The 19,475-nt window shown below is 55.1% G+C and overlaps 1 protein-coding gene across 1 annotated transcript in view; it reads left to right on the top strand.

Annotated features, from left to right (window-relative positions):
- Positions 1 to 18,517, top strand: part of CACNG2 (calcium voltage-gated channel auxiliary subunit gamma 2) — a 124,538-nt gene extending 106,021 nt beyond the window's left edge. The window contains exons 2-4 of the mRNA XM_080705132.1: positions 3,634 to 3,717; positions 17,071 to 17,211; positions 17,717 to 18,517. Of these exons, the coding sequence (XP_080561258.1) occupies positions 3,634 to 3,717; positions 17,071 to 17,211; positions 17,717 to 18,246 (755 nt within the window). The 3' untranslated portion in view covers positions 18,247 to 18,517. The remainder of the gene's footprint in view (positions 1 to 3,633; positions 3,718 to 17,070; positions 17,212 to 17,716) is intronic.
- The last annotated feature ends 958 nt before the right edge of the window (positions 18,518 to 19,475 follow it).

Here is a 19,475-nt window from a genome sequence, read left to right on the forward strand (position 1 = left end):
TTCAGGAGAGAATGCGGGCCACCTCAGGGTGAGGAAGGCCTTTGGGGGGTGCAGGGCTCTCAGAGGGGACTTTCGTGAGGGGTGGGCTAGAGGAGGTGTGTGAGGACGGTCTCGGTTTGGTAGTCCCCAAGGCAGTTTCTGGTGGTCTGGTAGCCTGGTCAGCTTCAGGGTGGATGGCCTTAATCTGCTAATCCGTGGCGCTTCCTGGTGGTCTGATGGTCTGGCCAACCTTAGGGTCCTCAAGCTGACTGATTTGTGGACTAGAGGCTGAAGCACTTCAGCTCCAAGTTCTAATATTAAAGTTATATTTTGCTCTTCCTTTCTGTCTGTCTCCTTTCTCCCTACTTATTTCTTCTATCCTACATCATTTTGACCCCACAGCACTTCAGTAAAGTGACCATAAGCCCCGCGTGCCCTGATAAAATGTGTTTCTTGAAGAAGTCAGGAAAATTCATGAAGTTGAAGCCGGGCATGGTGGCGCACGCTTGTAATCCCAGTATTTGGGAAATTGAGACAGGAGGATCTTGGTTCGAGGACAACCTCAGCTACTTAGTGAGACCCTTTGCAACTCAGTGAAATCCTGTTTCAAAAAAAAGAATAAAAATATAGGGCTGGAGGCCGGGCGTGGTGGCGCACGCTTGTATTCCCCGCGCTTGGGAGGCAGAGACAGGAGGATCGCACAGGTTCGAAGCCAGCCGCCGCACGTGCTGGCTTAGGAGACCCTGTTTCCAAATAAAAATGTAAAAATAGGTCTGGGAGTGTAGCCCAGAGGTAGAAGGGCTTCCAGGAACCCCAGTACCACCAAAAAATAAAATAAATTAAATATATATATAGGGCTGGGATGTAGCTCAGAGGTAGAATGCCCCTGGGTTCCATCCCCAGTACTGCAAAAAAAAAAATTGTTAAGTTGATACAGGAACCAACTATGTGTGAATGGGGCAGGGGTCTTAGCATGTAAGCTAGAAATGTCTGCAACGCTTATATTCCTAAGTAGTAGCTTAGTATACCTAGTGCATATAAAGCACAGGTTGAGTATCCCTTACCTAAAATACTTGGTACAGGACGCATTTTGGAGTTCAGATTTCTTCTTCAGTCTGGGATGCCTGCATATACGTAATGCGTCATCTTGGGGATGGGACCCAAATATAAATGTAAGACCCACTTATGTGTCGTAGTCACCTTATACAAGTACCTGAAGGTAATCTTTTTAATGTGGTACTGGGGTGGAACCCAGGGGCTTTCTAGCTCCGGGCTACACTCCCAGACCTATTTTATATTTTATTTGGAAACAGGGTCTCACTAAGTTGCTGAGAGCCTCACTAAGTAGCTGAGGCTGGCTTCGAACCCGTGTGATCCTCCTTCCTCAGCCTCCCAAGCACTGGGATTACAAGAGTGCACCACCACGCCCGGCTTCCCTGACGGTAATTTTATGCAATATGCAATACTTTTAGTGCACTGCTGTTCTGACCTTGACTCTTCCCAAGGTCAGGTATGGAGTTTTCCACCTGTGGTGCTACATGGGTGCTCAAAAAGTCCTAGATTTTAGCCAGGCACGGTGGCACACACCTGTAATCATAATGACTCCGGAGACTGAGGCCAGAGGATCAAAAGCTTAAGACGAGACTCAGGGACTTGGTGTTGTCTCAAAATAAAAAACAAGAAGAGCCACAATGCAGCTCAGTGGTAGAAAGCCCCTGGGTTCCATCACCACTGCCACCCGGGACTGGGGAACCAAGGTTTTGGGTTTGGGATTTTCGGATTAGGGTGTTCAAACTATGCACAGGTCTAAACCAGGTGTGGTGCGCACGCTTGTAATCCCAGCATTTGGGAGGCTGAGACAGGAGGATCGCGGTTCGCGGACAGCCTCAGCTACTATTTAGTGAGGCCCTTGCAACTCAGTGAGACCCTGTTTCAAAATAAAGAATAAAAAAATAGGGCTGGGAGTGTAGCTCAGAGGTAGAATGCCCTGGGTTCCACCCCCAGTACCACAAAAAACAAAAATGAAACTATGCACAGGTCTATATAATAATGCCTCAAAATTCCTAAATGATCTATAATACATAATAAACCTACTCCTGCCTTATCATCTGAGCACATAGAATCCGAGCACTCTAAGAAATTAAATTGCAGCCGAGCATGGCAGTGCACACTTGTAATCCCAGCATTCGGGAGGCTGAGACAGGAGGATCGCGGTTCACGGACAGCCTCAGCTACTTAGTGAGGCCCTCTGCAACTCAGTGAGACCCTGTTTCAAAATAAAGAATAAGCCGGGCGTGGTGGCGCACGCTTGTAATCCCCGCACTTGGGAGGCTGAGACGGGAGGATCGTGCAGGTTCGAAGCCAGCCGCGTGCGCTGGCTTAAGAGACCCTGTTTCCAAATTTTAAAAATATATAAAATAGGTCTGGGAGTGTAGCCCGGAGGTAACAGGGCTTTCAGGAACCTCAGTACCACAAAAGAAAGAAAGAGAGAAAGAGAGAAAGGAAAGAAAGAAAGAAAGAAAGAAAGAAAGAAAGAAAGAAAGAGGAAAGAAAGGAAGGGAGAAAGAAAGAAAAAATAGGGCTGGTGGTGTCTCTCAGAGATAGAATGCCTATGGGTTCTATCCCCAGTACCGAGAAAAAAAAATTAAATTGCCAGCAGGCCCCAGGACTACACTAATTAGGTAATACTAGCGACTGTCTCAGAGAAGCTGGGAATGTCCATGGCTGAACAGAGTCAAAGGCCACTGCGCTCTCACCTCAGCGTCCCCGAGGATTGACCAAATACTCCAGACGCGGCCTAAGCGCCCGTGTGCAGCCTCAGTCAAGGGAACCTCGTCCACTCAAGGAAGTCGCCACCGAGCCCGCCCGGGCCCCGCCGCCCACCTGGCATGGGCTCCGTGCTGTTCCCATTCAGGGCAGTAGGACAGACATTAGCTGTGTCTCTGCTGGTGCTGGGAGACAAAGGTGAAGCCGGCCAGTGTCCCTGCCGTCCTGAGGCTGACACTCCAGTGACTGTACAGTAACACCCCTCTCACAGCCAGCGGCCCAGCCAAAATGAGCTATAGCTCACAACCACGGTGAAGGGCCCAGTCCCCCAGAGCGGCCCAGCCCGGGCTCCCGCAGAGCTGCTGAGGGCTGGGAAGGTGGTCCACACAACTGCAGATGGGGACATGTTTCTCAGACAGCCTCTTAAGGGCCGTGGGAATGTCTGTCGGCCTTTGTCTGGGGTCTGCCCGCTTTGGATTCTGCAATCTGCCACTTTCTCACATGCAAAACACAGGGCGACTCCCCGCCAGGCCGGGCCTGGAGCAGGGCTGTTGCGAATCCATCCATCAGCCTCCTTAGAGCAGTCTCCCCACAGTCCCCAGCCCAGAACCAACTCCACCACTGCCAAGCCGGGCTCATCCTCAGAAGCCGCGACCGAGACGCAGGGAGGGGAGGTGGGTTTGAAGTCCCGGCCTTAGATCCTCTCCGCAGTACTGCGGGTGTGCGTGTTTTGATCCACCAGGCAGATGTCCAAACAGACAAAGCAATGCTCTCCTTGGGGGCAAGGGAGAGGCCGGAGAGCTCCAGAAGAGAAAGAAGCCTGCAAGGGGCAGGTGGGCCCGAGTCGCGCACACCACTCTCACGTGCTCCTTCTCTCTCGTGTTACAGGGAACTTCAAAGGTCTGTGCAAACAAATCGATCACTTCCCAGAGGATGCAGACTACGAAGCTGACACGGCAGAATATTTCCTCCGTGAGTCACACGATTTTTTTAATTTCCTGCCAGGTGATGGGTCCTGCACTTTGATCCTTCAGAGAGGTAGAGATCAGGCCTATGTAGTCACAGCAAGGGCAGGAAAAAGCTGGACCTTGCTCCTTTACGGAGGGCAAACCTTCCTGCATGCTATTCCCTCTGCCTGCAACACCCTTCCCTCCCAGTCTCCTCCAGGTCTTGGCTGAAAGATCGCCTCCCCCAGGAAGTCCCCCCTGCCTTCCCCACGGGTCCCCAGAGCAAGCACTTTAGGGTGCCGTGGTGTCCTTTGTTTGAGTCCTGGGCCAGGGACAGGGTCTCCCTCCTCATTCACCATTATATTCCCAGCCCAGCAAAGCCCACCAAGTGCTGAGGTGTGCTTGGATGCCACTATCATTACGAACTGCATAGGGTGAGAAGCTATAATGCACCAATAAAAGTTAAAAAAAAAATCCCAGCCCAGTGCACGGCACATGATAAGAATTCAGTAAATATTTCTTGAACAGTTGAATGAAGAAACCCATCAGGCAGTGCCAGATTGGAACTTCTACTGGAGAAAGAAAAGAGAGAGAGAGAGAGAGAGAGAGAGAGAGAGAGAGAGAAAGAGAGAGAGAGATTTCTTTTTCTTCTCCCACAAGTCAAATCAAAGTTAAATCCCGATGTAACAGCTGTGATCTTAAATCCACCTGAGACATATTATCAAGAGAAAACATTTTGAGGCCCCAAGGGAATTTCTCAAGCATCGGCAAAAACTAACAAGCCTACCTGCTCCCTGAGAAAGGGATTTCCCGGAGAGGGGCTGAGAGTCCTTGAGGCCCGGGCCAGCGGAGCTGAAGGACCTCAGACAACCTCTTCCCCGCCCGGCCTGGCCGGGAGCATCCCCGCCTCTGCTCCCCGCCCGCGGCAGTGCGGGTAACATTACCCTTGCAAGGATCCCTTTTTATAAAAAATGTAGGAGGCATTTTATTATATGGATCGCCCCTGTCTCTTTCAATAATTACTCCTCACATCAAACCCGGCTCACAGGTCAGCCTGGGATCCAGTTTCCTTGAAAAGCCCACAGAACACGGAGCCAGCCAGGAAGCCGGCAGAGAGGGGAGGGGACAGGGTGCAATTTATAGATTGCTTTTAAGGGGGAAAGTATCATCCCACACTCGTCATTTCCTTTCATGAACCCCCTCAAGACATTGCGCTAAATGTAATTCCCGGGGGCCGCCGGCTTGTCCTCGTCTGTCCCCACGTTGCAGTCAGGACTCTGGCCCCATCTTATTAGCACAGATTCCCAGTCATAGGCAGCTATGCCCTGAGCACCTGCTGTAGGCGCAACCTTGTGCCAGGGAGACCAAGATGAACCAGGAGACAGTCCTCAGCCCCAACAAGAGTCTACCGGACAAGGAGGGCCCCCCAGAGACACAGTTTGACCTCAGAGATGCAGTCTGGCAGAGGTGAGGCCCCGACGAAGAGGTGAAATTTGACAAGCTGAGCCCCATGCCAGGAGCCATGCTCCTGGACCCTAAGCCTCTGGGTCCGGCACAGTGATGATGTGATACTCCACCAGCCAGGCCGTGAGCACCCTGGGGCAGGACCAACCACTACTGCCCCTCCCAGTAATAGCTCTCAGCCATTACTCTGCCCCTGGAATATATTGGGTGCTCAACTAATGTTTTTCGTTAAATAATGGAAACCCACAGGATTCTTCAGTGGCCATTTCTGCCAACATAATGCCTCGGTCTGCTAGTGTTGAAGAGAGAATCACTTAGGCGATTGGTTCGTGTGGTGTCCCTGGCAAAAGGTTGGCACTCACATTAGTGGCACAGAACTCCAAAGTTGGATTTGAGTTGATTTAGCCCAACAATATTTCTTGAGCATCTATACCAGCAAACTTTTTCTGCCAAGAACCAGGTACTAAATGTTTCTACCTTTTCAGGCTGTGCAGTCTCCATCTCAGTTCTGTACCAAAGTAGCCACAGACCACACCGGGGCAAATGAGTGTGGCTGCATTCTAGGGAACTATTCACGAATACAGGCAGAAGTCCACGTTGGACTGGCCCGCTGAGCTCTGATCTAGAGCATGCCAGTCCTGTGCTGCACAACAACGGGAATTGTTTTAAAGCCCAAAGACACTAGTTCCTGTCATTCCCTATGAAGCTCTAACCTGGTTGGCAAGAGAAACTGGAAGGCAGGGCTCATTCTTCTAGCAGGATCTCCTGCCCCTCCTCCTCACCAGCCCCTTTCTGATATGAAAGCCGGCTCTGGGCCTTCCCCACACCCTATACACTCTCCAGTGCGGCCCTTTTCACACTGGCCTGCCATTTTTCTGCCTCGTGCTGGTCAACCCCAAAAGACGGAGCTACTGGGGGGGGGGCAGAACGCAGCCCCATTCCTTCCTCCACCCCAAGAGCCACAAGCACCCCACAGGGAACTGAGCCCCATACAGCACTCTGCTGACTAAGGAAATGACTGGATGGGTGAATAAGTGAATAAATCCAGGTCAAACACATCAAAAAAAACAAAACAGGCATTCAGAGGAAGAGCTGCCCAGAGAGGGCGGGTGGAGCCTTTCCCAGAGGTGGGCGGGGCTTGGGTCTGGGGAGGGGCGGGACTGCGTCCTGCGGTGGGCGTGGCTTTGACCTAATGAAGTGGGTGTGTCTGGCCCCAAAGGTGGATGGAGCTCCTCCTAGAGTGGGCAGGCCTCACCAGGAGGCAGGTCGGGCCAGAGTAGGCCCTGCACTTGGGTCTGTCAAACCCACCTGCACAGCTAACCAGACACTCCGGAGGCGGTGAGGGCCAAAAGCAGCCCGTCTCTTAGAACTAGCCTCTGGAGACAGACCCATGAACCCTGTTTATGCCACACACAGTAGAAGGAAGCCTGTGGCTGAGGGAGCCAGTCCAGCCCTCTGGGGAGAGGTCTTTCCAAAAGGGTCCGGACCTTGGACTCAGGAGGTCCGTTTTTGGGGACAACTGAATAGGGCCAGGGTGCCTGGGTGAAGGTCACATTCAATGAAACAGCAATGAGTGTGTGTGCAGCCCACCTTGCCCTGCCCCTTCCCTGCTCCCGAGACCCGCTCAGAGTCCTGAGAGGGTTGGAGATGGGACAGGGACAAGAACAGCGCTGATGGAGGGGTGGCGGGCAAGGGCAGGGCAGGGACCCCGGGGGTATGACCTTCAGCACTGCAGGGTGGGTTCCCTAAAGGCCCTGGGAGTTGCCTGGCTCCCAAGGTCGGGGCACAGTCTAGGAGAAGGAAGGTAATCAATATCCAGTAAATGAATGAGAACTCTGCCCCCCCAGCCCCTGACTGTTGGAGTTCCGCAGCCCATCCTGAGTCACAGAGCCCAGGGCTCCCTGTGGCGGGGAGAGCAGCCTGGGAGGCCCTGCTCACAACTGGCCCCACCGCACCTGGCCTGGATAGAGGTGTGGCTGGTGGGGTCTCCCCCGCCTACCCAGCTTCCCCAGTAATGAACGGCGACCACCCAGGGCTGCGGGCACGTTGGAATTGCCTGTCACGGCAGCCTCTGTCTTCTCTCCTTCACCAAAGATGGAAGAACAGACAGGGAGGAAGGGAAGCCCTGGGGGACCCGGGCCTGCCCTCCTGTGGGCGAGGGGACCAGTCCACGCTGTGTCCTTCGGCACCTGCCTGCCCGCATGTCTGTCCGTGTTTGCACACCTGTATGTGTGTATGTGGATCCCAGCATGTGCGTGTGATGTGTCCAGGAGAGGAGGCTGGTATCTCTTAGCTGTTGAGTGAAGGGTAGAAGAGTCAGAGGAATTCGGTCCCTTTCCACTGTGGGCACGTATTAAGCGCCTTCCGTACACGAGAAGCCCAGCCCCGCTGCATCGTGACCATGTGTGTTGACTTCCTGTCTCTGTGACCTGAGAGAGCAACTTGCAGGCAGAAAGGTCAACTTTGGCTCTGGGCTTCAGAGGTTCGGTCCCTAATCCCCTGGCCCCTGGCTGTGGGCTTGTGCTTGAAGGGGAACATCACGGCAGGGAGCCTGTGGTGGACCGAGACTGTTCTCCTCATGATGGCGGGGAAGCTAGGAGCAGGAGGAGGCCCAGACCTTCAGAGTACAGCCGCCCACCTCTTCTGACCAGGCCCCACCTTGAAGTTCCCACTGCCTGCCAGCAGCGCCCCCCGCGGGGGACCAGGACTTTGGGGAACATTCCAGACGCTAAGCATCAGGCAGGGGAGGTTGGGTGAGGGGCCCAGGGCTGGCAGCTGTCTCTGCCACACTCCCTCCAGAGGGAGGGACTGGACACACACACACACACACACACACACACACACACACACACACACACACGTGTGCATGCATGTATGCACAGCAGAACTGCAGAATCAGGCCTCAGTGTGTGTATCACAAACTCAAGCCGCGTTTTCTCCAGTGAGAGTGAGCAGAAGGTGGGAGGGAGGGTTCAGGCACAGCCTGCCCCCCACCCCATAGGCACACCAGACAGGTGCACCTGTTTGCACCTGAAGCTGATGCCTTCCCCAGGACTCACAGACCACCTGAGACCAAAACAGGCAACCAAAGAAGTGGGTGCCCTGGGCGGGCAGCACCCAGGGCCAGGCAGCTCTGGGAGGGGCGGCCACTGGCCACGCAAGGATGACTGGGGCACACACTTACAGACGGGGCCGCGGGCAGGAGGCAGGACGACCCAGGCAGGTGAGCGAGGCACACACCGTGGGGGTTTGCGTCAGCTCGGCCACTTCCTGGCTCGCCCCGGCCTCAGTGTCCTTGCGGTGAAGGTGACAATTGCTGCGGTCTTCCCGGGGTTCTGGTGAAGATGGGGTGAGCTAGGGTCGAGCAGCGCTTCCTGCCAGTCCCGAGCAGAGCACGCAGGCACAAGCCATCCTGTTGCTTACTGTAGATCACCTGTAACACGGCCACAGCTGCAACGGATGGAGCAGGGGTAGGGCAGAGCGGGACTGGACACAAGGCCCCATGCTCCAGCAGAGTCAGTCTGGACCTGGGGCAGAAACACGTGACCCGAAGGCGGTGGGGAGCTGGGGGGCGCTGCAGATATGGTGTGTAAGAGCCCTCAGGTGGAGGGAAGGGCCAGGGCCAAGTGTCCAGGACTGCAGGCTCCCCCAGCCAGGAGGCCAGGTGGGCGGGGCTGTCCCTGCGATGGGAAGCCCCAGGGGAGGGCTCTGCACGTGGTCTGCTGGGGAATTGACCAGAGGGCCTGGGCAGCAGATAGAGACCAGCTGGGAGATGCCAGCCACAGTCCTGGCCAGGGCGGGATGGGGTGGGGATTTACTGCCTAGGAGCCGGCCAAGCACGGGGAGCAGGGTGCCCTTCTCTGAGGCTGATGCAGGGCGAGGCTGGCCCGCAGGAGGTGACTGCTGTGGCCCGTTTTATCTTGGTGTCTGTGGCGGATTCTTCTCCCCACTGGACCATGAACAGCGTGGGGACACGCTACACATAGAATGTTCCTGCAACACGAGCCCACACAGCGCCATCTCCAGGTCAGGCCCAGGGGATGTTTGCTGAGGATGAGCCGGCGCAGCCCTCCCACCTGGAAGGTTCACCTTCTTCCCAGAATGAGGCCAGCAGGGACATCAGGGCTCAAGCTGAGCCAGAGACCCCTCGGCCCTCCCCACCCCCACTCGCCTGGCCCTGCCTCTGCCAGTCCCGCCAGGGCATTTAGGGGCCTGAGCATGGTCATGGGGAGAGAACAAGTGCCCAGGTCCAAGCTTGGGACTTAAAATAGAAGGGCCTGAGCCGGACACTTGTAGTCCCAGCATTCAGGAGGCTGAGACAGGAGGATCGCCGTTCACAGACAGCCTCAGCTACTTATTGAGGTCCTTTACAACTCAGTGAGACCCTGTTTCAAAATAAAAGAATAAAAAATAGGGCTGGGGGTGTTGCTGGGAGGTAGAATGCCCCTGGGTTCCATCCCCAGTACTGCAATCAATCAATCAACCAATCAATAAAAGGGCCTGAGTCGGGTGTGGTGCCGCACGCTTGTAATTTCAGTACTTGGGAGGCTGAGACAGGAGGATCCCGCAGGTTCGAAGGCAGCCTCAACTGCTTAGTGAGGTTCTCAGCAACTCAGTGAGACCCTGTTTCCAAATAAAATACAAAATAGGTCTGAGAGTGCAGGCCAAAGGTAGAAAGCCTCCGGGTTCCATCCCCAGCACCATACATACATACATACATACATACATAAAAGAGCCTGGATTCCAGGTGTGCTGCGCTCTGTGGCCTTGGGCGAGGCGTACCACCTCTCTGAGCCTCCAGTGCCCAGTCCTTCTGTAGCTCTCCCCAGGGCAGCGGGAGGGAAGTCCCTGCAGCCTCTTCTGTCAGATGGCGCGTCATCCCAGCTCTGAATGTGGGCCTTAGAGGCACGCAGCCACCAGCCCCACGCTTCCATTTCACAGACAGAGAAAACTGAGACAGAATTGAGACAAACCAGAGAGGGCAATGGCCCACCCCAGCCCAGGGCACTCTGGGAGCCACTTGCTGCTACCTGTCTGCTGTCCCAGCCCTTCTGCCCCTTCTAGCAAAAGCTATAGTGCGGGGTGAGGGTGACAGCCCTCCTGAAGCTACAGACGTTGCCGTGGCCAGAATGACTGCCCCCATCCTCGCGAGGAGGCGCCTTGTGCCCCAGCAGCGGGTCGCTCCCCAGCCGGCCGGCCGCCCTCTCAGGCTGGCCGCTCCCACGCCATCCCTGCCCGCTGATCTAAGTGCTACTGGCTGCCACCGCACGGATGCCATGGCCCAGGGAGGAGCACATGGGCACTAACACGCGCCAACCTTGGGGGTACAGAGTTCACGGGACACGGCGGCACCATGCCCTCCCAGGCTCCGCGGGGACCAGCCCGGGACTGGAGGCTCAGCTCAGTTGCCTGTTCCTCCCACGGCAGCCCTGGGAGCCAGGCGTACTCGGGAGGGGGAAACTGAGGCACGGGAGCTAGATGGTGTGGCCGGGAAGGACACGCAGGCAGCTCTGTTGCAACTGGTCACCAGTCTCCATAGACAACAGGGACGGGGAGAGCATCCTGCCCGCTCCCAAAGCCACTGGGGTCCTGCAACACTTCCTATATGCATCTCGCCCCACAAAAGTGCACCCAGCCCGACGTCTCGTACCCAAATTCATCTTCACAACTATTTTTTTTTTTTTTTTTTTTTGCAATACTGGGGATGGACTCGGGACATTCTACCTCCAAGCGACAGCCCCAGCCCTATTTTTTTATTCTTCTTTTTTTGTTGTTGTTGTGGTACTGGGGTTCCTGAAAGCCCTTCTACCTCTGGGCTACACTCCCAGACCTATTTTAGGTTTTTTTATTTAGAAACAGGGTCTCCTAAGCCAGCGCACGCAGCTGGCTTTGAACCTGCGCGATCCTCCTGTCTCTGCCTCCCAAGCGCGGGGATTACAAGCGTGCGCCACCACACCCGGCTATTCTTTATTTTGAAACAGGGTCTCACTAAGTTGCAGAGGGCCTCACTAAGTAGGTGAGGCTGTCCACGAACCGTGATCCTCCTGTCTCAGCCTCCCGAGTGCTGGGATTACAAGCGTGCACTCCCACGCCCAGCTATGATGGGGATGGTCCATATCCCCATCATATAGATAGGAAAGGGGAGGCACAGAGGCCGCACAGCCCGTGGGAGGCCAGGAGGCCGCCCAAGCAGTCTGTTTCTGGAGCCCTCGTGCTAAACACTGCTGTGCAGGGCTGGGGATGGACCCCAGCCAGGGCCTCACACATGCTAGGCAAGCACTCGACCGCGGAGCGCATCCTCAGCCCCAAGGGCCCTGTTGACTTCTGTCTGTTCCTGTCCTCCACCAACATCTTTCTCCTCCTCCTCCTCCTCTTCCTCCTCCTTCTCCTCCTCCTTCTTTGAAGCCCTTCTCTCTCTCTCTCTCTCTCTCTCTCTCCACACACACACACACACACACACACACTTTTACTATTTTGCTATCCATCCATCCATTTTCACAGTCATCGGCTACACCATCCTGCACAGCGTGGAAGGAGAAGAGGGGGCGGGGTGCCTAAGAGCCTAGATAGAAGCCCCTCCCAACCCAGCACATCTGTGATTCTATCCCATTAGAATGGATCAAATCCCAAATGGGATAACATGCATAAAGAGCTTAGCACTGCGCCCAGAACACAGGGGCCTGCCTCCACGTGCTGGTGACAGGGCGCAGGGAAGGAAGATGCAGCCTGGCCCGCAGGCCTGGGCAAGGGAGAGGTCCTGGGGGCACAGGACCATCTTCAGAGATACACAGGGCCTCGGAGGTCTCTCACCCAACCCCACAGGATCAGAGCGGGGCACAGGCCCCAGGGAGAGGCAGAAACAGAGCCTGCCACAGCCCCAGGTCTCCGCCTTGCTGACCGCCAGCCACCTCCCCTGCCAGGCAGAGTGGAGGGCGCTGTGGGCTCTGAGGCAGCCGTCCCCCAGCTGTGCCCACCCTGAGGAGTGACCATCTGACAGCCTAGTGGCCATGGGGCTGGGACCTCAGGCACAAGATCACAACACGACCCATCAAGGGAGCCCGGCCAGAGGCCTCCCCCTCCCTTCCTGGGCACTTACGTTGCTCTTCATGGCAACTGAAGCCATGGTTCATACATGTTTACCAGTCACAGTGTTTACCAACACCCTGCACTTTCAAAAGCTCCTTGATCATTGCTACTGAATCACTGCAGCCCTGTAAGGAAAACCCAATTGAGATTTTCTCTGGGCATGCTAGCCCATGCCAAAATCCCAGTACTTGGGAGGCTGAGACAGGAGGATTGCAGACTCGAGGCTAACCTCAGCAAGACACTCGGCAAACTTAGCGAGACCCTGTTTCAAAATGAAAAATAAAATAAGTCTGGGGGTGGAGCTCAGAGTTAGAATGTCCCTGCGTTCAATTCCCATTAACAAAATATAGTATACAGATCTGTAATATCTATATATTGGTACAGAACTTGACCAGTCAGTTACCAAGCCCTGGGGCTCCCCAAGCCTCAGCCTGCACCTGCTACCTGTCCCTTGGCAAGCTCTTCTAGGCTTCATCCTCACCCAGTCTTTAGAGTAGTTTTTCTACCCAGCTTGGAAGTGTAAAACCCAAAAGTGGTCTCCAGTGGCCCCCCCTTCTGTTCCCGTGTCCATCCCTCAAGCCTTGACTCGCCTAAACACCTCTCAAACCCACCTGACTCTGTCCAGACACTAACACCCACCCCACCCCAGGGGACATCTTATCTTGCTTCGAAAAGGTTCCCAGCGGCCACCCCTAACTTTCAATTCTTGAGATGCAAATCAGGCCACAACAGCAAACTTCTTCTAATTCCTTAAAAGTTTCCCATTGCTTTAGGATAAAGGTTAGCTCTTTACCACCACCCAGAAGGCCCCTGGTGATCCCTGAGGCCACTCGCAGCCTGGCCTGCCTCCCCAAGGCCTCCTCCAGGGCCCTGTGAGCCAGCACTTCCTCTCCCTGAAGGCTGTTCAGGAGACCCCTAGACAGTCGCTCACTGAACAAACCAGATGTGGGAAGGTTGTGCGTGGTCTGAAGGGGGCAGAAACTCAGCACAATCAAAAACACTGCCTGGCCAGACGTGGTGGCGCACGCTTGTCATCCCCGCGCTTGGGAGGCGGAGACAGGAGGATCGCGCTGGTTCGGAGCCAGCCTCGCTGACTTAAGAGACCCTGTTTCCACATAAAAAAAAAAAAAGTAAAAAAATAGGTCTGGGAGTGTAGCCCATGGGAGTGTATCCCGGAGGTAGAAGGGCTTCCAGGAACACCAGTACCACACAAAAAAACCACTGCCTGTAACTGCACAGCATCCAGCAGCAGACATGGCACAGATGTTTCCCAGTTTAATCTTTACAACAGTACCTCTAAAACCTTCATATGCATGTGAAGAAATCTTGTAATGGGCATCTTTTTTTTCCCCTTGGGTTATTTTTCTCCCTTTTTTCCCCCTTCAACTAGGAGTTGAACCCAGGGGCTTTCTACCTCTGAGCTCTACCCACCTAGCCCTTTTTAATTTTATTCTGAAACAGGGTTCCACTAAATTGCTGAGGGCCTTGCTAAGTTGCTGAGGCTGGCCTCAAAACTGTGATCCTCCTGCCCTGTCTCAGCCTCCCAAGTACTGGGATTAACAGGTGTGCACCACCACCACACCTGGCTGTTATGGGCATCGTGTATGTGTGTGTGTGTGTGCGCACGCACACACGCGTGTGGTACTGAGGATGGAACCAGGGGCATTCTACATCCGAGTGACACCCACAACCCTATATTTTATTATTTCTTTTTGCGGTACTGGGGATGGACCCCAGAGGCAGTCTACTTCCGAGCAACACCCCCAGCCCTATTTTTTATTCTTTTTTATCAAAACAGGCTCTCACTGAGTTGCATAGGGCCTCCTAAGTAGCTGGGGCTGTCCATGAGCCACAATCCTCCTGTCTCAGCCTCCCATATGCTGAGATTACAAGCCTGGGCCACCCAGGCTTGTAAAAGGCAGATTCGCACTCTGAAGGCCCACCCAGGGCCCGAGGCTCTGCTCTTCCCACAAGCCCCCGGTGATGCCGATGGCACCATGCTGCTCACGGGCTGCGAGAGGCACCTAGGCTCTCCAATATCCTGAGAGCAAGAAGAGCATGATTATTACTGTTCCCATCCGACAGGATAGGAAGCCGAGGCTCAGACAAGTAAAACAAGGGCCACCCAGCAAGTGACAAGGCCGGGGTCTAAACTCAGCTGTGCCATTGCCCAACCAGAAAGACCCCGTCCAGGAGGCTCCTTCCCCTGCCCACCGCTTGCTCCTCTACCAGCTTGCTGCCCGGCCTCCCGGCCATGGTGCTGTGTGGCTCTCCTGACAACCTCTTTGCGGGCACAGGCCTCTTCCAAGAGAGGCAGGCAGGGCGGCTCTCCTGCTGAGGCGGCCTGGGCGGTGTTCCTGCATGGTGTCGCTGTTTCCTGCTTTCTAAAGCAGGTCTCTTCCCTCCACGCTGGTCTTTGCTGGCTGGCACATGGCTTTCCTCTCCCATCCGCCTCCCTCCATCTTGTCCACACACGGCTGAGCACTCATGGCACGCGCGCGCGAGCGCGCGCGCACACACACACACACACACACACACACACATATGCATGCATGCACACTCAGCCTTCCAGCTCCCTCCCTCTGCTGGCAGGAAAACTAAGCTGGGCCTCCAGGTTCCCACAGCAGGAGCTGAGCTGGAAACATCAGACCCGGTGGCCATGTGGCCCTCCGCTTTGAGGATGCAGGTGGGTCTGCCAGCGCAGGCGTACCACGACGGGGACAGCCCTGCCCCCAGAAGCCACCCCACACCCTCTTTCTGTCTTCCATGTCCACCTGGCCAGGGCATACCCCTGGGAAACCTCCTGCAGGTCACACAGCAGCTCACCTATGGGAAAACAGAGAGGGTGCGGTGCCTGCCTTGGCCACACGGAGAGCAGGTGCACAGCTGGGACCTAAATGCAGCTCTCCAGACCATTCCACGCTCTTCCCAGGCTCCTTCAATGCCACCTCTGCAGAGCACAGGGCTGGCTGCTCTGGATTAGAAGCTGGGTGGCCTTGGAAAAGCTCCTCCACCTCTCTGAACTTCGCTTCTCTTGTCTTTAAATCAGAGTAAAAATCGTATCCTGAGAGCTGCTACAGCATGGAAACATTCAGCCTCTGTTAGGGAGAAAACGGGACTTGTGCTAAGTCTGGAGACCCAACGGGACGGGTGTTCAGCAGACACCTGCTCTCCTCTCCTGGGTCTGCAGTCTGCTCCCGCCCTCCCCGTGCTCAGAGATCAGGAGCGAACGGCTGCCCGCTGAGCGTGGCTGTGCCCACCTAGGAGAGCGGGGTGCTTGGGCTGGGGATCAGGATAGGGGCAGAGCGCACTGTCTTAGAAACGACTTCCAGGCGTGGCGGCATGGGGGTAGGTTTGTTAATCCAGCACATGGGAGGCTGAAACTGGAGGATGGGGAAGGGGGTCAAGGTCAGCCTCAAAAGTTAGCAAAACCCTCAGCAACTCAGCAAGAGCCTGTTAGAAGGAAGGAAGGAAGGAAGGAAGGAAGGAAGGAAGGGGAAGGGAAGGGAAGGAGGGAGGGAGGAAGGGAGGAAGAAAGGAAGGGCAGGCAATAGCAATGGCAATGACTTACAGAGAGAGGACATCACACTAGGGAGGTCCCAGAGCAGGCATGTCCCCTCAGACCCTGAGGCTGCGAGTGAGGACACTGCACACACACACACGCATGCATGCACGCGACTGGCCCACTGTCCCCCGCCTGGTCCCGCTGCACCCTCTTCCCACACAGACGCCAGCCTCCCCCTCTGTGGTTTCTCCCTTTCCCTTAAAATATTCTTCTTGGGGTCGGAGGTTAGCGCAGTGGTGGAGTGCGTGCTTAGCATGCAAGAGCCCTGGCTTCAATCTCTAGCACTTGAGAAAGAAAGAGAAAGACAGAGAGTCAGAACTAAATATTCTTTCCTTCTCCTGCCCTGTTTTGCAGTCTTCTCGCCCTGAGGCTTGGCGGGTTTCGTGTTTACCTTCTCTTTTCTTTGGTGTCATGGTGGCGTGGGGCTGTTAACTCCGCGCTTGGGAGGCTGAGACGGAAGGGTTGGGGGCTCAAGGTTCATGTGCCGGTTTCCTCCTCTTTCTGGACCCATCACATTTAGTCACTCAGTGAACTTTTATGTGTCCTACTGTCTCCTCGAACAGAGAGACTAACGAGGGGAAAAACTACAGAAAAAGCCACAGTGCTCGTGTGCTGGGACCCGTGATTTATGGTGGGAATATACATCAAAGCAAGTATTTATTCTAATAACTGTCATTGACTGCCCCCAAGAACATTTTTTAAAATGAATTACCTGAACCAGCTCATTTAATCCTCACAACAACCTTAGGAGGCCGGTACTACTGCCACCCCTGTTTTACAGATGAGGAAACTGAGGCACGAAGAGGCCAGCCAACTCCCCAGCTCACGCGCCATCAGCCAGACTGCCATGCAAGCCTGCGGCTCCACCTGCCCGCAGTCACTGCCCCCCACGTGCCCCAAGTGCAGAGGGAAACGATGAATACCTTTGCCTAGGGAAGTCAGGGAAGGCTGTACAAAGGAAGGGACATTGAGCTGGGTTTTGATGGGTGAATAGAAGTTTGTAAAGTGAAGAAGACCAGGAAAGACATTTTAGTAAGAAAGCTCAGTGTGTCTGAAGTGAGCAGCCTGAAATGACACGCCCCAAGGAAATTGTTGTGACAAGAAAGAGGGGACCAAAGAGCCTCGGGCTGGAGGGGGCAGAGGCGGGGTACACCTGTGTGCTGGCAGTGGGGCGTCCCTGAGGCCTGTGTGCCGGGCTTTCCTCCCGCCCCGCTGCGGCTCGCTCCTCCCTCGGCCTCAGAGCCATGCCCCCTCTCTCCACAGGGGCCGTGCGGGCCTCCAGCATCTTCCCGATCCTGAGTGTGATCCTGCTCTTCATGGGCGGACTCTGCATCGCAGCCAGCGAGTTCTACAAGACTCGACACAACATTATCCTGAGCGCCGGCATCTTCTTCGTGTCTGCAGGTAAGGACACTGTGATGACTCGCTAGGCCTTGAGGGAAGGGAGGCCAAGGGATGGCTGCTGTGGCTTGCTGAGATGCCGGAAACCCCGGCATCCTCAGGGTGAGCCTGCTGGGGTCACCATCCCCAAGCTCCTGTCCAGCCAGGCAGGCTGGAGTCCAGCAGGGGAGCACCCAGGGCCTGACACAGGGGCAGGGAGGAGGTGGATCTGCCAACCGCCCTGCAGCACCAGAAGGCTGTGCCGGGCTCCTGCCTCGGCTCCTCCAGGAGCCGCTCCAGGCCCATCCCTCCCACCACTGGAAAAGAACCAGAGCCCCCGTCCCTCTGCGTGCTTGGCCTCTCCCTCTGCCCCTGGGAGCAAGCAGACAGAGGAGGAGGAGGAGGAGGAGGCTGGAGAGGGGCAACCGAAGGCCCATCCAGCCGTCCCTGCCCCGTCACTCTGCCCGGCCACCGGCATCCTCCTGGCCCGTAACCACCGCTCTCTGGCCCCACCCCCCCGCGCCCACAGGTCTTAGCAACATCATCGGCATCATCGTGTACATATCCGCCAACGCTGGGGACCCCTCCAAGAGCGATTCCAAAAAGAACAGCTACTCCTACGGCTGGTCCTTCTACTTCGGGGCCCTGTCCTTCATCATCGCCGAGATGGTCGGGGTGCTGGCGGTGCACATGTTCATCGACAGGCACAAACAGCTGCGGGCCACGGCCCGGAACACGGACTACCTCCAGACCTCCACCATCACCCGCATCCCCAGCTACCGCTACCGCTACCAGCGCCGCAGCCGCTCCAGCTCGCGTTCCACCGAGCCCTCGCACTCCAGGGACGCCTCGCCCGTGGGCGTTAAGGGCTTGACCCTGCCTTCCTCCGAGATCTCCATGTACACCCTCAGCAGGGACCCCCTGAAGGCCACCACCACGCCCACCGCCACCTACAACTCCGACAGGGATAACAGCTTCCTCCAGGTACACAACTGCATCCAGAAAGACAAGGACTCTCTCCACTCCAACACAGCCAACCGCCGGACCACCCCCGTATGAAGACCCGTGGGGAGGGCCCGAACCGGGAGCAGGAGGGCGGGAGGGCCGTCCCCGGGGAGACCTTCCCAAAAAGCAAAAAAAACACAAAAACACAAAAAACAAAAAAAGAGAAAAACATAGCAAGCCGATTAAAAATATAAAAAAAACACACACAGACACAGAGCAAAATACAAGCGGAATAAAGAAACCAAAACAACAGGCAAGGCTGGAAAATATACACAAAGAAAGATAAACTTTAAAACAAAGCAAGCGGGAATAAAACCATTAAAAATAGAAAATAAATCTAAAAGAAAATGCATGATTTCCCATGTACCATTATTTTAAACATTTAATAAAAACCAATTTAAATGAAAAAGTAAAAGGGAACCAAGATACATTAAAGCAAAAAAAAAAAGAAAAGAAAAGAAAAGGAAAGAAAGAGGAACGTCCTTAGTATTTATTAGGGTTTTATGTTACCTTTTTCTTTTCTTTTTCTTTCTTTCTTTTTTTTTTTAACTGCAGGCAGAGTTTAAAAATAAAAAGGATTCAGTTCCCTTTAACCCCCAGCGGGCCCTGCCTCCCTGGGAGCGTGGGGTGGAGACTCAGGGGCCCCAGGGCCAGGGGTCCTGTGGTCACTGCCAGGTCCCTGGAGCCCCCGGAGGAGCCCCTGGCCACCCAGCCCATGGGGCCATTGTAGGCCTCCAGGTGACCCCGTCCTTGGTCCCTCCTGTCCACCAGGTGCCTGGAGGGGGCGCGCCTGGGGCTTGCTCGGGCCCAGGTTCCTAGTCCTTAATGGTCCTTAACCCACTGTGATGATTCGCTAGGCCTTGAGGGAAGGGAGGCCAAGGGATGGCTGCCGTGGCTTGCTGAGATGCCGGAAACCCCGGCATCCTCAGGGTGAGCCTGCTGGGGTCACCATCCCCAAGCTCCTGTCCTTGGGGTCAGGAGACGCCCATCCCCCGGGATATGAAGCAGCTCTCCCTCCTCACCCCTCACCTCGGGGTCACCCAAGGACCCTGGGGCGATGGTGGACCCCAATTCAGAGGCCCTTTGACCCTTGGGGGGTCCTTGGACTCACCCCCCTCAGGGCCCAGGGGGGTCCAACAATGACATTGCAAAAAGGTTTCTTTTTACAAAAGAAAAAGGAAAAAACAAGTGGTGATTTTTTTAATAAAAAAACCACAAACTATACATAAATGTAAATATATAATAAGTGGATTTACTTGCAAGAAAACCAGATAGTATTTTTC

Source organism: Muscardinus avellanarius (assembly GCF_963383645.1).
Source record: "Muscardinus avellanarius genome assembly, chromosome: 11".
NCBI lineage: Eukaryota > Metazoa > Chordata > Mammalia > Rodentia > Gliridae > Muscardinus > Muscardinus avellanarius.